General features: G+C 28.1%; 1 protein-coding gene across 1 annotated transcript in view; it reads right to left on the bottom strand.

Annotated features, from left to right (window-relative positions):
• Window positions 1-890: 890 nt before the first annotated feature.
• The window catches only part of LOC100160804 (dynein heavy chain 2, axonemal-like), a 22583-nt gene continuing 9899 nt past the window's right edge, over window positions 891-13574 (bottom strand). Inside the window, 28 exon segments of the mRNA XM_029492847.1 lie at window positions 891-1347; window positions 1416-1563; window positions 1651-1740; window positions 1809-1963; window positions 2046-2196; window positions 2599-2682; window positions 2684-2935; window positions 3945-4127; window positions 4239-4430; window positions 4493-4709; window positions 4773-5073; window positions 5137-5283; window positions 5345-5711; window positions 5858-6285; window positions 6370-6949; window positions 7005-7176; window positions 7254-7420; window positions 7480-7644; window positions 7736-8063; window positions 8124-8269; window positions 8339-8371; window positions 9775-9919; window positions 10800-10939; window positions 10996-11264; window positions 11344-11654; window positions 11737-11852; window positions 12016-12125; window positions 12198-12527. Of these exon segments, the coding sequence (XP_029348707.1) occupies window positions 1196-1347; window positions 1416-1563; window positions 1651-1740; window positions 1809-1963; window positions 2046-2196; window positions 2599-2682; window positions 2684-2935; window positions 3945-4127; window positions 4239-4430; window positions 4493-4709; window positions 4773-5073; window positions 5137-5283; window positions 5345-5711; window positions 5858-6285; window positions 6370-6949; window positions 7005-7176; window positions 7254-7420; window positions 7480-7644; window positions 7736-8063; window positions 8124-8269; window positions 8339-8371; window positions 9775-9919; window positions 10800-10939; window positions 10996-11264; window positions 11344-11654; window positions 11737-11852; window positions 12016-12125; window positions 12198-12527 (5879 nt within the window). The 3' untranslated portion in view covers window positions 891-1195.

Genomic DNA, 13574 nt, shown 5'->3' with positions numbered 1-13574 from the left:
TATTCCGGGCAACGGAAAAGTTAAGATTAATTTTGAACCCATTCACCGAAAATTAAATAACGAATCGAACAAAGTTTGAGTCACATATAGTTGGTACACTTAATGGGCAACGAAGTGCATGGGTTCAGCTAAATATACCAAATATTCTGCTTTGGAATATAAAACTAAAACCAAATGTTGTCATTCAAAAAAGTAAAAAACTTAAAAAATTATAAGGATAAAAAATATTGAAAAATATCATTTTTAAGAAAATCGTTGTTTTATAAGCGAATTTAAACTATGTAAAAAAATATTTTCAAAAAAAGGACACTTTTTGAAATAATGAGTGTTCAATGATAAAAGAATCACCCGGTATAATATTTCTACACATCCCAATTGGTCTCGTCAAAGCTAAAATGTACAGAAAAACGGTTTAGTTAGGTTTAAGCACCCGTCCCCACCACTCACTTGGACTAGTCCACAAGTCGTCAAATTGTGCCCTGGCACAGACGGAGTCGTTACTCGTTATAGATTCAAAGATAAAAATGGCACAGGGAAAACTTCTTACCTGGACGGTGGTGAGGATTTGTCCACTACCGTTGAAAGATTGAAGAAGCAACACTTCAAAGTGGTTGGTTTTTCAGCATAGCACTTGCCGATATGCTGGTTTTGATAACGCATGAACACTTTTACTACCACGTTTACCACAATAAACCTTACAACCATATAATTTTCAAATCCTCTTAGAAATTGGGGCTACCTTGGAGCGATTGGTGTAAAATTGGAAATTATAAAGACTTGTTCGATACTATTTTTTAATGTATAGTAAACATGGGTATGCATGGGTTACATGACGTTACTTACCCTGTTAATTAACACTATAGTAAGTTTGTAATTTAAGATTTGCAAATTTTAAAAACTAACTTACATATTTTAACCACCAACTAAAATGTAGTGTTGATTTGAAATTTAGGTATACGGAAGTTCATAGTATTATAATAGTAATTTTTATAATACTGCATTTTAATATAATATAACAATTATAATTTTAGAATTCTATTATTTCTGATTAATATTTTCATTTGTTACAAAAAGTAATTGAATTATATCTTTAACGAATCACGTTGTATTATTTCTACTTGTAGTACGTACATACTGTTGAAATAGAAAAAAGTAAGTTGAATGTTTGAAATAGTGTATTTTGATGATTTTTAGTTTAGTCTGATAAACTAAGTAATACTGCTGTTGCTCGTTTTATCCAATACTCTGGAGATTCTGATCCACTATCAAGGTACATCATTATTATGAACGATTCTCTTCCTTCTCCGCATCGCGAAGGATAATAATATATAGGGCATTGGTAGAAATCTAAAAATGTGTAAATATATAAAGTATATAATATGCATAAAAATACATGAATAAAAATGACTCAATACTTTTTGCTACTTTTGCACTCTCTATGGGCTTAAAATGTATAACTGGTAAGTTGGAAATAAATTTTAATGGTACTGATTCACACAAGCATGATTTTTTAAAATTCCAATCAGCCCCTTCTAAATAAAGATCTCGTACGTAAACTCCTTCCTATAATAATATAATTTAAAATATTTATTATTTATTATGTAAGATGCTTGTTTAATGTATCAATATTATCATACTATATATGATTACTTTTGGAGGTAATGATTCTCTTTCTGGTAGTATAGGAATAAATTCCCAATATAGTAAATCTATTGCTATATTTGAACTTCGTGAATAAATCTAAATCATATTTTTAACTGCTGTCAATAATCGTTAAAATAATACTAATAGAAACAAAAAATATTTACCTGTAGTACAGCTGTCAAAAAAGTAATTGGGAAAGTATAAGCTCCCAACCAAAATAAAATCGGTGGTTGAGTTTTGTATGCCCAAGTTTTAAAATGATTGATTCTTTCTATTAAATCTTGAGTCCATGGTCCCAGGGACATTAACGAAGGATATGCTAAATGGTTTTTTTCAATGTATAGGTATATTCATTATTCATAAATAATGTATTATGTGCAAGTGTCATCATTTAATATTACCTTTGAGCCATTGACCAGGAACTCTACCTTCATTTATAAACTGAAATATCTTTTCAAGATCAGATGACATTATTGCTAGCCCCTTGATACTTTTTTTTAGGCTAACTAATGACGTTTTAATTTCGCTCAATAAACTATTATAACGTTGTACCTAGAAAGACCAATTATTTTTTTAAATATATATTTTACAACTATGTAAATTTAATTGACGTGTATCATGTATTGAAAAATGTATTTTATTTTATTTTAAGTACCTAATAATTATGTTAAGAGGATGTCGTACCCGCATTTGTTGTCTCCGTTTTAATATAAGGCAGAACATACCAAATTATATGTTCAGAAGATTCTGTTTTACTCTGTTATTTGTTATACTGGACTAAATTAATACATTTTAGAGGTAATAACGTACCCCACATAGGGTTTTTTAATGCAAGTAGTGAGAATTTTAATTGTATAAATTTTTTTATAAATACGACATCCTCTGAGTTGAATTTAGTTTTCAATTATTTTGGAAGATTATTTTGTAGAGATTTATTATTATTATATGGAATACCTCTTGTAACAGTACAATATCCAAGGGGTTCCTTTTAATATTTTTTGCAGTAGTCTCATAATCTATCAATTCAGGGTAGTTTTTTCAGAATTTTACTAGACAAATCTAAAACTTTGCCTTCTGAATTGTCTTCAGCCACTGTTGATGATTGTCCTTGTAAAATCATTAGAGCATCGCAAATCATACGATTTTCGCCCATCAATGAAGCCATCTCAGCATTAGAATGTTGTCCAAATATTTCGGGGCTATCCACGATTGGTAATGTGTCAATGTAATTTCTGTACATATCAAGATCTCCATCTCTTGGTATAAAATAAGTTGACAACGGAGATAACCGTTAAAATCCAAAATAATATTTCTTAAATTCTCTATTTCAAATAATGTATTTCATTTTTAGTCAGTTTTTAAAAAATGCCTACTTCATAAATGTTATCTAGGATTTATATTTAAAATTCCTGTGGTAGAGTCACAATTTCTTATTTTTTAAAATAAATTCTAATAAATCAAATGGCATAAAATATTTTCAATCATGTACTGACTCTGAATATATTATTTTACATATGTAGAATAGTTTTTTCCCCCAATGATTTTATAGTTAAGAGTGAGTGTAATTTAGAAGTTTTCCACTGCCAAAAAACGCATTTTATATTACGCCTATTATTATTAAATATATCCGTGTCCATTGATCAAAAACACAAAAACCAAAAAAATTATAATGTTTAAAAAGATGACAAATACTTTAAACCATAATATAACAACATGTTTAACTGGAATATTGAATATTATTTTGTAATACAAAACTACAAATAAGTCCTGAGTTAAGAATTAACAAGCAAGCACTCGATCATATCACGCTATTCATAGAAAATTATAGGGTTTTAAAATAATTCATTAAAAAATACTCTTCATTGCTATTAAATATTTTTAATAAGTTATTAATAATAGGCAAATATAATAAAAAAAAATTAAAAAATTAAATACATATAGTTATAGTTTTTCTAAATGATAATGTTTATTCATAGTATTTTATTTGATAAATTACGTATGATTTTGTAGATTGTTGCTCTTACTTGCACATGAATTATTTTTAAACTATAATTCATATGGAAACTATGTAATTTCATAGAAACCAAATATCGGCCAAAGTAATTAAATAACATATTAAGTATCTACCGTTAAATCGTTTATAATACACCATATTTATGTATACCTTTTAATAACTAATATTTATTACCTACGTATTCCTTGTAAGTTGTAAGTAATAATTGTATTTTTATAAAATATAAAATTATGCTATTTATATTGGTTATGCCTAGAATAACACGATGAAATAATTTTTTATACTTGAAATGTGGCGTTGTAATTGCATCCTCATTAAAATATTGACCAATGTAGGTATCTAATAGTCTTCTGTCCATGTTATCAGTAACGTGACCACCGTAACAAATTCCAGCAATCAAATATTTTAAAGCTTTCCAAGGAGTTTCTTCATATTCATCCAAATATATGGATAGCAAATTTTCTGATACCTATAAAATAAAATGGAAAATAAAGTTTAAACTATAATATTATTATATTACATAAATTAAATTTCTAAGCTAATAGAATATTTAAAATATAACCGATATAATATTATTTACCTCAAAATCGGAATCATTAAAACTGTAAACCACGTTCCATCCAAGATTTTGAAATTTTTTTCTTTCAATTAGTATTGAATGAAAAAAGCAAAGAGAAAATATTAATTTTTTGTATTTTTCTTGTGAACGGCATTTATCAAATGTGTCATCTGTTAAATTTTGGTACAAACGTTTCATATTTGCTCTCAATCCCTGAGTACGTTTAATATACAATCATTACATTTATGGATATTCTTTTATTTTTTTAAAATTACTTTTGGTGGTTCGGTTGTCATTTTTATAGAACTTTGTAATAGAGCGATAGGAAAATCAGGATTAGGATTTGAACTTAACCACAGCCTGAAATCCGGGTGAGATTTACCATCTTGCATAACATCAACTATTTTATCTAGTTGTGGCATCCATGATAAAGAAAGATGACAATTGGCGAGGAATATCCACTTTCCTTTTTGTTGACCTTCTTCAATTAATCTATCAAAATAAATAGACGTTATTAGTTATTACAAATTAAATTTGATTTCTATGTGATATTACTGTGTTGCAACTAATGATTGACCTTGACCCAGAGATAGAGATTCATAATACATGTGGTTACTTGTAGCTAAACCAACTAATGTGTTAGTTGGATCCACTCCCGGAGATAACAAAAATATTAATGGGGTTTTGCAACTAGAATCTTCTAGAGCACTTTTAACATCCATAACTGGTGGTTCTATAAACTTAGAACCCAGTTTATTTGAAATAAAATTTGTAATTGCAAATGATAATCTGTCTAAACGCAATGATCTTACAAATAACATTTTTTGAAATGGATTGGTGTTCTCATTCCATTTACCTATTAGATACATTAATCGTTTTAACTGATATATTAGTAAACATTAGTAAAATAAATATTCACCAATAAGATTTATTGATTCCGGATTTGAAGACATATACCATTGTTTCCATTCTCGAGAGAATTGTTCAAATGATTTTTCTACTCCAACAAACCCTGGCAATTTGTTTAATTCGGAAATATTATCCCAATTTGATGCTGACAACCAAGCTTTAAAATAAAATGAATATATTTATTTAATTTTAGGTTAGAATAATTGTAACAGACATACATGAACAAGGGTTTTCTGCCTGTTCTACTTTATTAACTACGATACCACCCTTTAAAAGAAACTCCATTTCATAGGCAGGTATTAAGTCATCAGCCATTAACAAACTTATAATTATTTGAAATGAAAATAATAATTTGTGAACTTCGAACAAGCCTCGACAAGTATTTTTATAAACTGCATATGTATGGTAATCATTTAAATGATTTAATCTTTCGAAGAGTCTTTCATCTTTTTCACTCTTTCTTATTGAATTCTCGAATAGATTCATATAAGCATCCAATGAAAATTGATACATAGGATCGATTTCATTGAGTTCATTAAGAACAAAAAATAAAATTGATGCTCGTTTAGCACAAGTTCTATAACCCTACAAAATAAACAAATACTGAAATTAATTTTATAAGTCAATACAATTTTAAATAATATGAGCAATTAGTTATTATTATTTATATATATATATGTATATATTTAATTTATTTAAAAATGTTTTTAATGTAAAACATTTAATCATACTTCTCGAGCAACATCAATATCGATTTGAGTTGAAAAAGAAATTTCTAGTTGTTCATTTACAGTTACTGATGTAACTTTAGAAGAAGCTAATGTTTGGAAAAGTTCATCATTTTCTAACAGTGATCCTTCAATCTCATTGAGGAGTCTAAGTAGTTCATCTTCCAGTGCAACCAGTGTTTTTTTACCTTTATCGATGTTAATTATCAAATTATCTTTAAGTATTTTCAACTCTGGTTTTTCCATTGTGATCACAACGTCCAAAAGTTGGTCTTCAAGTCCTTCCTCTTTAATTGCAAAATTAACTACTGTTGTTCGTGTAAATATTTCAGGAGGATAATACGGGTTTTTTATTTTAGTTGTTATGAAAAATCGAAAATTGTCATTATATGGTAACTCCTTATCACCCATTTTAATAAAAAGTTGATTTCCTAAAAAAATTAATTGTTAGTGAATTTATTATACTTTTAAAATATATAAAATCTTTAAATCTTGTACTTTGATAAAATATTAACCTTTTTCAATAATAGATCTTGATAAAACTGGCATCACTGAAGGATCAAGATGTTCAGAAGTTATTTGCAACAGTGTTGGATTTCCGTTTTGTAATGCCATTTCCAAAATATTCATGAAATTCGGTAAACAAAAATCAATGATTTTTAATTCGTTTTCGGCTTCCATGTTTTTTATCCATTTCAAAGCTTGACATTGTGGATCTATAATCAATGGCCATCGAGAGCCACGGCTGATAATGATACCATTTTCTGTACTTGAGTCATCGTTCGGTAAACCATGAATATTCCAGTTTCTTATAGTAGCCGGATCAGATAAAAAATCTTTATTGTCATATGCTGGATTAGTTGGAATTTTCATATCTTTTACTGAATTTGTCCATAATGTAAAAAGTATATCTCTATACTTAAATAGAAATGGACCCATATACGAAACAAACGCTATACTCAGTAGACAATCACCTGGCAAATAGTCAAAATATATGTCTAATTGTTTTACAGTTTCCGTCCATCGTATTTTTTCGTCGGATAGTCCTTCAATTAATGATGCTGCTCTATCAAGATTTCTTTTCAAACCATCTGCCTACAAATTAATTTCCACTTATTAACATTTCAATTTTAATTCAAAATTAATTTACCTTTTTGACCAGCTGTTCCTTTTCTTCCATTTTTATATCAAAATCAATTTTTAATTTCAATAAAAGTTTTTGAATCTGGGCTAATTTTTGTTGTGCAGTAAGTAATTCAGCTTCCTTTTCATTAAGATCAGCCAATGCTGCATCAGCAGATTCTTTTTTGGGAGCTACAATTCTTATAAACGAAAAAATATTGTAAAAAATATTTATTTGTATATAATATAGTATATACAATATTATAATATGTCGTACCTGTAAATTATAGCATATTTTTCTATTGCGATGACCCACTGAGCAAGTGACTTAGCAGCTACTGATTGAGCTCCTACTTTATCAGGTTCAAACTCTGGATTTGATGTAAATGCATTAATTTTTCTTAAAACTTTTTGTGACACATGATCTTTGTCAAAATCTTTTAGCTAAAAGTTTAATTTTGTATAATCTAAATTTATTAAACTTATTTCAATATTAAATTAACCTGTGTTAGGAAATTTGGATCTCCTAATTGTCTTTTTGCTTCATTCCAACTAGGTTCAGATTCTTTTAATATCATCACAGCTTCTAAAACTAATTTAACTCTATGTGGAGGTTTTGAAAAAGATTTTACTTCAGCAAGATCTTTTTTATTCAGCGAATTTAAAGCCTAAATAATAGATACATATTAATAGTCTATAATAAATAATAATAGACAACGATTACAATAATTGTATGTTATTTTTTATATTATTATTCACCTCCATAGCTTCCTCTAGTGCAGGTAATGCTTTTTCTAAATCAATCATAGCCAATCTATATAACTCTTGACACACAATTTCTTCTTCTTTGATTTTAATGCTTTTGGCGTCAACTTCATTTTTTTGTTGGTCAGCTATTGATGTTTGCTTTAAAATATATTCTAGAAATTGATCACATTCCACGGTATACGCCTGAACAATTTTAGTAGCTTTTTCTAAATCTACTGTCATTCCAGCTACTTTTTCACTTGTGTCGTCTATTTTGAACAAGCCATTTCTTAATTTATTCGCTTTATTTGCAAGCTCAATCCGTTTCTTACTCAACGTTCTGATTAAAACAATCAAATCGGTAATTATATAGTATAGGTTTAGACTTTTTTTTGCATACTCTTTATATCCAGTTACTAATTCCAAATAATTTGTAGGTGTAACGTAATTGTATCGCTTTAATTCTAAAATCATCAGCCTAGAATATTCTCCTACTGAGTGGTGAATAACGGCAAATAAATTTGCTATACATAATTTTAACTCACTCTATGAAATAAAAATACATAATAAATAAATTATCAAGCTAGTATTTGGTCCAATGTACTTATACATTACCTCTGATAAAGAAACTGTGTCTACATCAAATACCTGGAAAATAAATTTATATTAAAGATCTTAATAACTGAACAAATAAACAAAAGGTAATTATATAAGCACAAAATATGTGTAACCAGCAATTTATAATATTGTTACCATAGTTATTTTTAGTTAATTTATGTAAATTTATGCAAACATTTTCGGAGTCCTAACTTAAGGCCTCTAACTTTAAAGGCGGGGCTACTGGATAAAATTATATCCAATATATATATATATTATATATCCATATATCCCCCCCCAAAAAAAAACAAAAACCTAAATACGCCACTGAATAGCTTAAAATAATCTATATATTTTAAAAATATCATCGGTCATTATAAAATATAATTTGAGTAAAAATATTATGTTCAAATTTCTAAAACTAAAATTTTTCGAGTGCAACAAAATATAAAAATCGTGTATGGTTATTTTCTAATATTGTGGTATAAAAAAATTAATATGTAACTTGTTTTTTATTTCAGAGCTTTTAAATCAAATATAAAAATGTTGTTAAACATAAATCGTAAATTTAAAAATATATCTATTAATGTCACAAAAAGATTTAAATAATCTTAAGTTTAGATTATGTTTAGGAAACGTTTATAAGTATTTCCCGATTTCCTTAATTTTTGAAGTTTAAATATATTTTGAAAAGTATATATCAGTAATTTTTACTTTTGATTTATGAAAATATATTATAATTGATTTTAAGCTAACTACAATAATTTTATATTTTAAAATGTGTTTACCTAATTTTTTTTAATTTTTGTAAATATTATTGAGAACATGTTTGATTCTCGGAATTATGGTTTGAAAATGTAACTGTTAGTTTTTAATAATTTATTATACACAATTTACAAATATCGAAAATGCAAATGTTCATTTATTTTTGGATAAGCAGTTTTAGTACATCACTTTCGACCGTAATTGTTTTTGTGTTAAAAATGAGTTAACATTTAAATATTTAATTAAAATGTAATCCATAATTTTTCCTACTTTGTGATAAAGTTCATTCAAAATCTACTACAGGTAGGTACAGCATAGTTAAATATGTAGTTTTAGTACATATTATGCTAGTTCTACGTCTATTTTTTTTTTAAATCTGAATTTCAGAAATTAAAACTTGAATAAAAGAAAATATTTGCGAACAAATTCAAAAAATTGTGTTGCTGCAAAATGAGATAAGTACACAATTTTTAAATCAACAAATTAAATTATGAAATTTTAACAGGTGGGTATAACAGTGATTTTCTTTATGTATGAATGGAATAGTTAATTTAAAATAAGAATAATATAGCATAATCATATCTAGCATTTAGTAATCTATTTGCAATAAAAATAAATAAAATAATGTGTTTATATCATTTAAAAATATCCATGAAAGGTATTTTGTATATTTAATTTTTTAAACTTACTCTTGGTGCGCCAGTTATAGTTTCTAATACTTCTAGTGTAGCAAGAGAGCTAAATGCCACCTCTAGTAAAGCTTCCTTAGGCCAATCCAAAAACCAATCAATTGTCGTACAGTTTATCAATGAAGGATATTGACGCAACCGCGTTCTAATTTTGAGAGAAAAAAAACAAAAACAACATCGGTAAAATTATTTAATTATAAACCATATGTATAATATATATTTAACTTATTCTTAGAAATATTTTGAATTTGTTTGTAAAATCTACCTATAAGTATATTAACTATATGGTTGGTCACTGTTTATGACCTAATATTAAAAATTCAGATAATTTCATGAATAAAAAAGTGTATACACTATATGATATGGTAAATACGCACATTGAAGTTTGTATAATTAAGTATAAGAGATTAATTTAAAATAGTGAATTACAATTAATTGTTAAATAGCATTAATAAAACAATGAACATGTATGATGTTTAACATAGCAATAACATAAGATTTAATATCAAGTTAGGTATTTATTTATTTATACTACACTTATAGGTATTATATTGAAGTATACTTAAATACATTAGAGAGTTACAAACTTACAAACCGTGTTTTCCCAACCCCCAGTACATGTAATTATTGAACATTTCGGACATGCGTCATATAAATTACTTCGTAGCCTTTTTTTTGGTTTTAACTTAATCTAACTTGTAGAAGTCCTTTTCACTATAATAGTAGGTACTAAGTTGTAATTTGGTGGTTAGCCAAAAACTGAAATGAATTCCAGCAGAAAGCAGAGAATACTATCACTGATATCGTGTTTGGAAAATAATATTATTTTATTTTATTTTAGATAAAGTGACTACGTTTTGTCATCTATATTTTTACCCTACCGTACAAAAAGATCACGTTTTCTATAAACAACAAAAAACAGTACAAAGTTACTGTTCACACATTTATATGGGTACCTAATATATTAATCTCATTGTTTTTTTTTAAATTTTTTTTTAATAAATCAAGAAGTAAATCAAACTTACCGAAATTTGATTCCAATCGGGCTTAGGCATAGAATAATGTGTAGATTACTTCTGACGCGATCTAAGAAAAACGAATAAATGTCATCTGTTGTTTCTGGAACACCTTCTTTTTTAGCAGCGGGCGATAATTGTTCTTTAATCTAAAAATGTTAATAAAAAATTGCACCGTATTTCAACATTAATTAGGTATTCTAACCTCATCAAACTCCTCTTCTTTGTACAGTTGTGGTACTTCACCAGTGCTTAGTATGTTATTTATGGTCTCCAAAAACATTTCATTTACAATTTGCGTGTCATTGAACAAAAACGACGTTGGTTGATTCCTCACTCCTGTCTGATAGTACAGGCGTTTCAAGTCTTCTTTAAAATCTCCTAACCCATACGATTTATTCAATTCAATTGTAAACATATTGTATTCGCATAGCCAGCTCGCAACTTTTGATAGTGAGGTGCGTCCGGATCCACCTTTCAGAAAAATTATAGAGCATTCATTATATTATTAAAGCAGAACAATAATGACGACTAAGTCCTGTAATCACTATACCAATTCCGACCAGCATTATATAGCCTCTCGGTTGGGATATAACTCTGACGATGCGACATATATGGTCGATGGCGTCTCTAAATAATACGAGATTCATTGGTATAACTCCAAAGCTTAAATTGTATTCTTTTATACTATCGTCAACAAATTCACGTAGATATTTTTCGTCGGTAACTTCCTCGTACTGTGATTGCTTGTTCAAAAAATGACAGAATATTAGACCTTGTTCTGATGAGCATAGACTTCGGTAAGTCATATCATAATGTTTCCCTAGTTGAATATTGATTTGATCCATGAACCATTCACGATCCCTGTAACGTGGTAATCAGAATTAATAAAAATATTAAATATACATTATCATACATTTTATCACAGGAAGTTGGAATAATTTACTTTTCGTCGATTAATTTGTCATTGAATACGCGGAACACTTCATTACACCAAAGCCGTAACATTGAATTGTCAGTTGTCTGGTAGTCGGTATTACTGCGCAACAGGCCTTGGAATACCTACAATTTAAACTAACCATCAAAATACAGAATTGTACACGTAACAATGTGTGGACAACATTTAATTTATTATATACAGTTTAATCAGGCACGACTTTTAGCATAATAAATAAGCAAATATTAGCATTATATTAGTATACTTATTATACGATAAATGACGCACTTTAGATATATCTCTCAAATTGAATAAATAATGCATTTTTGCTGGTGTTGGAAGCAAGTTATCTACTACACTTTTGTAAAGATTAATTGTCATATTGGTTAATCCGTTTCCTGCAACGAGTAAAAAAAGTGTCAACACAATGTAACATATCAGTGTAACATATCTTAATATTCAGATCATACTTAAGTTGCGTATATGTTCCACAAATGATTTTAGATGTTGGCTTAACATTGATACATAAATGTTTGATATTTGCGCTTCTTCGGGAAACGTCAAGTTTATTATGCTAAAGCAACTCAACAGTCTGTTACTTATGGTGCTCCTTCCACTTCCAGGTGGTCCCATGGCACCGATCAACAGCATATTTTTCACGTACTTCAGTAATCTAGTCTGTCGGTCAAACCAAAACTCGTAGTCTATCCACTGTCGAATCAGTTCTAGTGGTGCCTGAGCACCGTAAATTTCTTTTTCAGGCATATTCATGTCATCCAAAAATGTCACCAACGTTTTATCTGCATTATATATGCATTTATATATATATCCATTTTATATAAAAGGTATAAACGAAATAAACAAAATTCCGTTAAAATGATATTTAGTTTTTTAGATGCAGAACATGTACAGTTATTTTTATAAACAATTGTAGGAATAACATTATTATAATATATATTAAATTACATTTTTTAAATATATTTTGTATTGAATTTTTCATGGTTTATATTTAAAAAGGATCGTTAAATAAACAAGTTTAGAAAGCTCACACTGCGAGCTTGCTAAATTACTTGTTTTTAAACATATTTTAATACAATGCAATACAATACATTATAGTTCCCAGGCCCGGATTAAAACTATCGTAGGCCCTAGGCAGTAGGCACAGTACATTTAGACATTAAGTGCATACACGTTAATATGGCCCTGTAATGTCCAGTGTTTAAATAGTTAAGAAACCTTCTGTTTGGGAGAGGAAGTGTCAAATCTTTGTGTTAATTCTTTAAAAACAAAAATATGTACAGCATAAAAATCAAATCTAAACTTTTATTACTTTTTATATGATAACAATTTTAACAGATCTTACAAAAAATTTATTTTATTCCAAATATTATATACAGATTTATTATATTATATTGTCAAAAACCATAAAAAAACAACTTATTTTATACCATTTTGCATATTTCTTTAATAAGTTTAATATTAAAGATAAAATTGTAATAAAAAATAACAGTATATATATATTTTTTTTATTAATCAACCCTTGACAACTTAGGCCATTGGATGGTTTTTAACTGTGCGGGAGGATACTGTAGGTTTTTGTAAACACGTTTGTTTTAGTTTGGCAGAATTTTCATGTGGGCACCCCTAAGTATCTGCCATGCCCGGATGGAGGGATGGCGGCCTCTCTCTCCAGACACCGTGACTGCCCGAAAGAGAAGTGCCGCCCGAGACCGAGATTAGAACCGACGACGGGTGTGCGTCGAAACCAACGACTTAACTGCTCGGCCACTTTGTCATAACATAAAATGTTTGAATTTATACTTTATCTCTAGCACTCATTTGATCTG

This window comes from Acyrthosiphon pisum, chromosome X, assembly GCF_005508785.2.
Source record: "Acyrthosiphon pisum isolate AL4f chromosome X, pea_aphid_22Mar2018_4r6ur, whole genome shotgun sequence".
NCBI classification, from domain to species: domain Eukaryota; kingdom Metazoa; phylum Arthropoda; class Insecta; order Hemiptera; family Aphididae; genus Acyrthosiphon; species Acyrthosiphon pisum.
Note: the sequence above shows the minus strand (reverse complement) of the source record. Positions and strands in the feature narration are given on the sequence as shown.